Source organism: Xenopus tropicalis, chromosome 8 (assembly GCF_000004195.4).
Source record: "Xenopus tropicalis strain Nigerian chromosome 8, UCB_Xtro_10.0, whole genome shotgun sequence".
Classification (NCBI taxonomy): domain Eukaryota; kingdom Metazoa; phylum Chordata; class Amphibia; order Anura; family Pipidae; genus Xenopus; species Xenopus tropicalis.
In genome coordinates this window covers 4281847-4290734 of record NC_030684.2, presented here as the reverse complement: position 1 = coordinate 4290734, position 8888 = coordinate 4281847, and the positions used below count along the sequence as shown (strand labels likewise).

The 8888-nt window shown below is 47.4% G+C and overlaps 1 protein-coding gene across 6 annotated transcripts in view; it reads right to left on the bottom strand.

Annotated features, from left to right (window-relative positions):
• Positions 1–4246: 4246 nt before the first annotated feature.
• The window catches only part of ehmt1 (euchromatic histone-lysine N-methyltransferase 1), a 53614-nt gene continuing 48972 nt past the window's right edge, over positions 4247–8888 (bottom strand). For 5 of the 6 annotated variants that reach the window (XM_031906832.1, XM_031906833.1, XM_031906837.1 and 2 more), the window contains exons 26-27: positions 8062–8237; positions 4247–6741 (exon numbers count right to left, since the gene is read on the bottom strand). In XM_031906832.1, the coding sequence (XP_031762692.1) occupies positions 6549–6741; positions 8062–8237 (369 nt within the window). In that variant the 3' untranslated portion in view covers positions 4247–6548. 6 annotated transcript variants of the gene reach the window in all.

Here is an 8888-nt window from a genome sequence, read left to right as displayed (position 1 = left end):
GGAAACACTATGGCACCCCCTACCCATATGTATAAATACAAATATACAGAGAAGGAATGTTCTGGGCACACAATAAGCTGTACCCCCATACTGTACTGTCTAAGGGAAACACTATGGTACTCCCTACCCATATGTATAAATACAAATATACAGAGAAGGAATGTTCTGGGCACACAATAAGCTGTACCCCCATACTGTACTGTCTAAGGGAAACACTATGGCACCCCCTACCCATATGTATAAATACAAATATACAGAGAAGGAATGTTCTGGGCACACAATAAGCTGTACCCCCATACTGTACTGTCTAAGGGAAACACTATGGCACCTCCTACCCATATGTATAAATACAAATATACAGAGAAGGAATGTTCTGGGCACACAATAAGCTGTACCCCCATACTGTACTGTCTAAGGGAAACACTATGGCACCCCCTACCCATATGTATAAATACAAATATACAGAGAAGGAATGTTCTGGGCACACAATAAGCTGTTCCCCCATACTGTACTGTCTAAGGGAAACACTATGGCACCCCCTACCCATATGTATAAATACAAATATACAGAGAAGGAATGTTCTGGGCACACAATAATCTGTACCCCCATACTGTACTGTCTAAGGGAAACACTATGGCACCCCCTACCCATATGTATAAATACAAATATACAGAGAAGGAATGTTCTGGGCACACAATAAACTGTACCCCCATACTGTACTGTCTAAGGGAAACACTATGGCACCCCCTACCCATATGTATAAATACAAATATACAGAGAGGGAATGTTCTGGGCACACAATAAGCTGTTCCCCCATACTGTACTGTCTAAGGGAAACACTATGGCACCCCCTACCCATATGTATAAATACAAATATACAGAGAAGGAATGTTCTGGGCACACAATAAACTGTACCCCCATACTGTACTGTCTAAGGGAAACACTATGGCACCCCCTACCCATATGTATAAATACAAATATACAGAGAGGGAATGTTCTGGGCACACAATAAGCTGTACCTCCATACTGTACTGTCTAAGGGAAACACTATGGCACCCCCTACCCATATGTATAAATACAAATATACAGAGAAGGAATGCTCTGGGCACACAATAAGCTTTATCATCTCAAAATCTTGTTTATGTGGAGGACCAGATCACTAGACTCATGCAATGGTTACACAATTCGATAGCGAGGAGGGAGGGGAAAGGTAAGAAATGCAGCAATATCTAGGAAGTGCTGAATGGAAAGTGAGAGTAACTATCTGCCAGATATCGGTTGGGCTGAGTACGGCCACCTTAACAGGCAGGCACCGAAAATGACTTTCTCATGATGTTGTCCCAACATGGAACCTGTAATGGAAGATGATCCCAGTCCGGGGGGACCTAGAGGCCCCTTGGGGCCGCATCCTACGCACGACTTCAGCGTTGAGGGGAAAAAATAACAACATTTCTGCAGGATCTGAGGTTTCAGTCTGGGAGAAAGCGCCTCGGTCGGGCTCGGTGGAGTGTTTTCGCCACTCGTACCTACAACAATGGCTGAGCCCTCGCAGATTGCACCGCCGCCCCCCGGGGACATGTTTTTAGCAAAGACTTTAAAAGAAGAAAAGCTTTTAGCTGAGCAGTTACTGAAACCTCTTAATGGGTCGCAGGGAATAGAACTCCCCCCCCCCCCCAGCCGAATCCTTAGTGACTTGTTACTGCTGAATAATAGTCTGAGCCTCCCCCTCACACCTGCGCTACGGCTACAGTCACCCCGCTATAGTTCCAGGGGTACCCAGGGCACAAATAAGCACTCACCCCAAATCCCTCCCTAACTGGCCTTCAGGCTGGGCCCCCTTAGCCCATAACAAGGTTACAGATATATAGAAACATTGGGGTAACAGTCACCCCGCTATAGTTCCAGGGGTACCCAGGGCACAAATAAGCACTCACCCCAAATCCCCCCCTAACTGGCCTTCAGGCTGGGCCCCCTTAGCCCATAACAAGGTTACAGATATATAGAAACATTGGGGTAACAGTCACCCCGCTATAGTTCCAGGGGTACCCAGGGCACAAATAAGCACTCACCCCAAATCCCCCCCTAACTGGCCTTCAGGCTGGGCCCCCTTAGCCCATAACAAGGTTACAGATATATAGAAACATTTGGGTAACAGTCACCCCGCTATAGTTCCAGGGGTACCCAGGGCACAAATAAGCACTCACCCCAAATCCCCCCCTAACTGGCCTTCAGGCTGGGCCCCCTTAGCCCATAACAAGGTTACAGATATATAGAAACATTGGGGTAACAGTCACCCCGCTATAGTTCCAGGGGTACCCAGGGCACAAATAAGCACTCACCCCAAATCCCCCCCTAACTGGCCTTCAGGCTGGGCCCCCTTAGCCCATAACAAGGTTACAGATATATAGAAACATTGGGGTAACAGTCACCCCGCTATAGTTCCAGGGGTACCCAGGGCACAAATAAGCACTCACCCCAAATCCCCCCCTAACTGGCCTTCAGGCTGGGCCCCCTTAGCCCATAACAAGGTTACAGATATATAGAAACATTGGGGTAACAGTCACCCCGCTATAGTTCCAGGGGTACCCAGGGCACAAATAAGCACTCACCCCAAATCCCCCCCTAACTGGCCTTCAGGCTGGGCCCCCTTAGCCCATAACAAGGTTACAGATATATAGAAACATTGGGGTAACAGTCACCCCGCTATAGTTCCAGGGGTACCCAGGGCACAAATAAGCACTCACCCCAAATCCCCCCTAACTGGCCTTCAGGCTGGGCCCCCTTAGCCCATAACAAGGTTACAGATATATAGAAACATTGGGGTAACAGTCACCCTGCTATAGTTCCAGGGGTACCCAGGGCACAAATAAGCACTCACCCCAAATCCCCCCCTAACTGGCCTTCAGGCTGGGCCCCCTTAGCCCATAACAAGGTTACAGATATATAGAAACATTGGGGTAACAGTCACCCTGCTATAGTTCCAGGGGTACCCAGGGCACAAATAAGCACTCACCCCAAATCCCCCCCTAACTGGCCTTCAGGCTGGGCCCCCTTAGCCCATAACAAGGTTACAGATATATAGAAACATTGGGGTAACAGTCACCCCGCTATAGTTCCAGGGGTACCCAGGGCACAAATAAGCACTCACCCCAAATCCCCCCCCCCCTAACAATTTGTGGATTTGATTCATCCTTACTTGGACCTGTGCTCACTATAAACTATGAGAGTCTGGCTCTAGGGAAGACTTACAAAAATAGTTTAAAAATTTTTTCATCTCAATTATTTCTATTTGAAATTTAGAATTCTGTTCGGTGTTTTCCCAAATTGTTTGTGTCCAGTTTTCAGACAAATCCAAAAATTATGGATTTGATTCATCCTTACTTGGACCGGTCTTCCCCATGAACCATGAGAGTCTGGCTCAAGATGTTTGACGATTAGAAATGAAATCTAAAATTCGCTAGAGGAATCTGTAAAAGTGATGATAATTTCACACTTTTTTGTTTCATTTCAATTATTTTTTATATTTTTTTGGGGGGCAGGGAAGAAAACTACACACAAAAATAGCTGAAAATGTCTAGTTTTTCTTGATCTCAACTATTTCAATTTGAAATTTAGAATTCTGCTTGGTATTTTCCCAAAGATTTTGTGGAGGATCCAGTTTTCAGACAAATCCCAAAATTATGGATTTGATTCATCCTTACTTGGACCGGTCTTCATTATGAACCATTCAAGAAGTTTGACTAGTGATGGGCAAAATATTTCGCCAGGCATGGATTCCCGGTGAATTTCCGCGTTTCCCCATTGGCGGATTGTTTTGCGAAACAGATAAAAAATTTGCCACGTGTCCAAAAAAACATTTTCGCTATTCCGCGAAATTTTCGCCGAAACGGGACAGATTGGCTCATCACTAAGTTTGACGATTAGAAATAAAATCTAAAATTCCCTAGAGGAATCTGTAAAAGTGATGATAATTTCACACTTTTTTGTTTCATTTTAACTATTTATATATTTTTTTGGGGGGGCGGGGAAGAAAACTACCCACAAAATAGTTGAAAATGTCTTAAGTTTCTACTAATCTCAAATTTCAATGTGCAAATTCCATTTGGTATGTGCCCAAATATTTTGCCCAAACCCCTCCCACAGTTTGTTTAATTTCACAATGGAATTTTTTTTTCTCTTTATTTTATTTAAAAATTTTTTTTAATCATTTTGGAGACCGGTAAAGAAAAACACTGAATGAGTCCAATAAAAAAATTGCAGTCAGCTGTTTTATTTCAGGTAACGGAAAAAAAAAAAAAAAACAAATAAAATACAAAAAAATTTTTTTTTATTCACACTACGATAATACTAACAATTTAAAAAAAAGTTTCTTCTGGTACTTTATCCTAAAATCAGTTTATGGTACAATTGATAACATTAGATCTGTTCAGCATAAAAATCATAAGCATTGTCAGCACCTTTTTACTCCAAAATGTTTCTTTTTGTTTTGTTTTTTCTGTAAAAAGATTGTGTAGGAATTTTTTTTTTTATTTTTGGATTTTTTTTTTTATTTTTTATTTTTTTAGAATTGAAAATACAAGGTCGTGTGTTTTTTTTTCCCACCGTGAAAAATGTGTACTGGAATTGATTTTTTTTTTTTCTCTCTCAAATTCCTCCTCTACGGTGTCACTAGACCTACACGACAACTCTCGAAGGGCCACGGAGACGGGGAGAAAACTCTCTCCTATGGAGATTGGGAATAACCATCATCTTGGAGATCAGAAGAGGCGTTTATGGTGGTAAAATCGAGTAAACCTTTATGGCAACCAACCAGCCTTGGGGTAACAGGCGGTACCTATTTGAAACAGACGTTGTATGTTGAAGGCAACAGACGGAGCTGGACTAAACGCTAAGGAAATACCACATTATCCTTATTAAAAAAACAAAAATTTGTTGACACAATAGCCTTCGACCAGGAATGGTGCAGGCAGGGGCTGCTCATCTTTGGGGCTCTTCAAAACGGAGGCGCCATCTTGGAACGACACCTATAAGCTCAACTCAACTCTTCGTCGGTCAACGGAGCTTCGACTTGTCCCTCGATCGAGCTGAAAAACGAAAGAAAATGGGCCAATGGACCTTCGAAATAACTATCCACGACCAAGAATGGTGTAGACAGGGGCTTGCTTGTCTCTGGGGCTCTTCAAAACGAAGGCACCATCTTGGAACGACACCTATAAGCTCAACTCTTTGTTGGTCAACGGAGCTTCAACTTTTGCCTCGAATGAGCTGAAAAACAAAAGAGAACGGGCCAATGGACCTTCGAAATAACTTTCCAAGAACAGGAATGGCGCAGACAGGGACTGCTCATCTCTGGGGCTCTTCAATACATAGGCGCCATCTTGGAATGACACCATTAAGCTCAACTCAACTCTTCGTCGGTCAACAGAGCTTTGACTTGTACGAGCTGAAAAATGAAAGAAAATGGGCCAATGGACCTTCTAAATAACTATCTTGGATAGTTATTTTGAAGGTCCATTGGCCCATTTTCCTTCGTTTTTCAGCTCGTGGTCGTTTTTTTCAGGTATGGTGCAGACAGGAGCTTGCTCGTCTCTGGGGCTCTTCAAAACGGAGGCGCCATCTTGGAACAACGCCTATAAGCTCAACTCTTCGTTGGTCAACGGAGCTTCGACTTTTGCCTCGATCGAGCTGAAGAACGAGAGAAAACAAAGCGCCCCTTCTCCGACCTTTCTCAACGAAACATAAATCCCCTAAACCCACAGACTGGAGCACAGGAGCACGCCAACAAAGGACGCGGGTCCAACCCGGGAATATTAATTGTGCCGATTTTGTTTCACCAAAACCCATCCCGTCGAACTATTTTCAGTCCTGAGTTGTCTTAATAATTTCTAAAAATAAAATAAAATCGAGGTTTGGTGCTACCGCGTTGCTTTCCGCTTTTTATCTTTATCCGAAGGAATAGTACAAAAACAAAACAAAAGCCCCTTTTGAACGAAACCGGTTCATATGTGAAGCCTCGCATTATCCGCGGAGAGCGGTCACTCTGAATTTGCTTCTTCCCCTTCAGCGGATTCCTTTGTGCCGGGTAGAAATGTCAATAGATCTTTTCTTTTTGGCCCGTTCCGACCTCCGCCCGAGGCCGCCGGCTTGCCGAATAGGAGAATAAACACATTACGTTTAATTTGCTCGAGTGTGTGTAAGTGTGAGTGACAGAGACAGAGAGAGGATTAATACAATTCTTCCCCCCTCGGGGGCGAAAATACTTTTAACTTGATAACCTCTTCGCAGCCAGAGCACCGGTGGGGGGGGGGGGGGACCTCCCGATTGGCTCCGGCCGCTGAGCGCTTCTTTGCAGTCTCTCTCCGGCAGAGAGTCGGGAAATCAGGACAGAAGTTCATTAGACAGTCTCCTCCCTCCCTGTGGTTTCTCCAGAAGACTTAGAAAACATGAAGCGAGTAGTTGGGGGGTGGGTGGGTTGGGGGTGGAAATAGGTGTCCATGTTTGATGCTCCCTCGATGCTTACAGATTTTTCAATAAAGGGTCTCTGTGCGTCACTGCGGCTGCGAGGGGCTCGGGGGGGTGGCCGAGCTGGTGTCGGGTAAGCCAATCTCCGACGGAGTTTCTGCGGGGGTGAATGACTGGCTCGGGGAAAGGACTTTGATTGGGTGCTTGCACTTGGGGGAACCGCACTGGCAGCTGAAGAGCTTCCCCTTGACGTCCCAGAATCGGTCGCCGTAATCAAACCTGGAAGCAGAGAAGCAATTGAGATGTAACCCCCATGAAAGGACGCCCCCCAGTTTCGTAACGTTAGGCTTTTAGACATTTCAAAGCTAAGCGACGTTAGCTTGCTCTGTTTAGCTCCTCCCCATCTCTCTGTCAGTTACTATCCCTGCCATAAAGCAAGACAGGTATTCTGTATTTGCCAGAAAGCAAGTCAGAAGTAAAAAAATGCACAAAAGTGGAGATAACTTTTTAATTGAACTAAAATGAATCTGTATTTTATATACTCACTGTACCAGCCCAGAGGTTTAACAGCCCTATAATGATGAGTAATCACCCAGGCCTTCAGTTGCCCACAGCAGTGTCAGTGGCACTGCACATGCTCAGTAGGCTCTGGGCTGCTGCTAAGTATCTACGTTTAGGGGGCCTCATAAATCATCTAGCAGAAAACGAGGTTGGCCTGAATCTTCCGTGTCTTGATTATTGATGGGAGATTTGACTCCCTAATGATGTTGCTAATGAATATAAATCTGCCCAGTGGAAATCCAATGATTCTATGGCGATTTACACCAGGGAGAGTTGGGAAAGCAATTAGGGAGGGGGGATAGGAGGCACTAGGTGGGTGGAGTGGGGTAGAGAAGAGGGACTGGGTGGGCGGAGTGGGGAGAAAAGGGACTGGGTGGGCGGAGTGGGGGAGAAGAGGGACTGGGCAAGTGGCATGGGGGTAAGAGGGACTGGCGGGCGGAGTAGGGGTAAGAGGGACTGGGCAGACAGTGTAGGGAGAAGAGGGACTGGGTGGGGGGAGTGGGGGTAAGAGGGACTGGGCGGGCTGAGTGGGGGGTAAGAGGAACTGGGCAGACAGAGTAGGGAGAAGCGGGACTGGGTGGGGGGAGTGGGGGTAAGAGGGACTGGGTGGGCTGAGTGGGGGGTAAGAGGAACTGGGCAGACAGAGTAGGGAGAAGCGGGACTGGGTGGGCGGAGTGGGGGGGGTAAGAGATACTGGGCAAGTGTTGTGGGGGTAAGAGGGACTGGGCGGGCAGGGTGGGGGGTAAGAGGGACTGGGCGGGCAGGGTGGGGGGTAAGAGGGACGGGGCAGGCAGGGTGGGGGGTAAGAGGGACTGGGCGGGCAGGGTGGGGGGTAAGAGGGACTGGGCGGGCGGGGTGGAGGGTAAGAGGGACTGGGCGGGCAGGGTGGAGGGTAAGAGGGACTGGGCGGGCGGGCAGGCAAGGTGGGGGGTAAGAGGGACTGGGCGGGCAGGGTGGGGGGTAAGAGGGACTGGGTGGGTAGAGTGGGGGGGGGGTAAGAGGGAGGGAAGGCCTCAGTAAAGAGCCGTAACATCTCACCCGATCTCCTCCCCCGCGCCGATGTGCCGGCTGCTGAAGAAGCCGATGCGGGGAAAGCGCAGATCCTGGTGGGACATAAAGACTCGCACGGGGAGCAGGTTCGGCTCGCAGAGGTGGTTGATAAAGCGACTGATGTTGCCGTAGAAACGGGCGTCGATGCAGTAAACCTCTCGGTCCTACAATGAGAACGAACAGATATAACAGGGACGTGTATAGGGCAGCTGATGGCGGCCACATTGGCTAAATATCCCAGGATGCTTTGCAAAACCATAACTCAATGTCCTGACTGGCTTAATGCACAGATGGGGGGGGGGGAACCAGGAACTGAAACGGGCCCCAACGATTCCACTGTAGACTCAATGTAGAATAAGCCCCCACCATTTTATGACCAATTATCCGTGGCACAATGAGGCACCGCCAGTCCTGCTTTCCTCATGGAGAAGCAATATTACCCATAAAAGCTTGGATCGGGCTATTCTTAGGAGAACATCAACCGCCGCTGGAAAAAGAGACCCCCCCCCCCCCATTTCCCCAGGAATGGGAAGAACCTTGCGAGGAATCTCCTCTCTCTTTCAGAGCCGGGGCCCCCGAGCGGAAAGATGCATTAAAGCAGCCGGCTGTAGCTGCCGGGGACACTCGTAATGATGTTTAATGGATGGGCCAACGCCGGGGCCGCACAATCAAAGAGGTCGGAGGAGAGTGCTAAAGAGGCTGCTCCGTTCGCTTCACTGCCTCTTCGTCTGATATTCAGCTCAATGACCGGCCTGGACCAGGAACTAACGTTCCGGTGGAACCATCAGATCCATCTCAAGGTGGCAAGGTCTTCT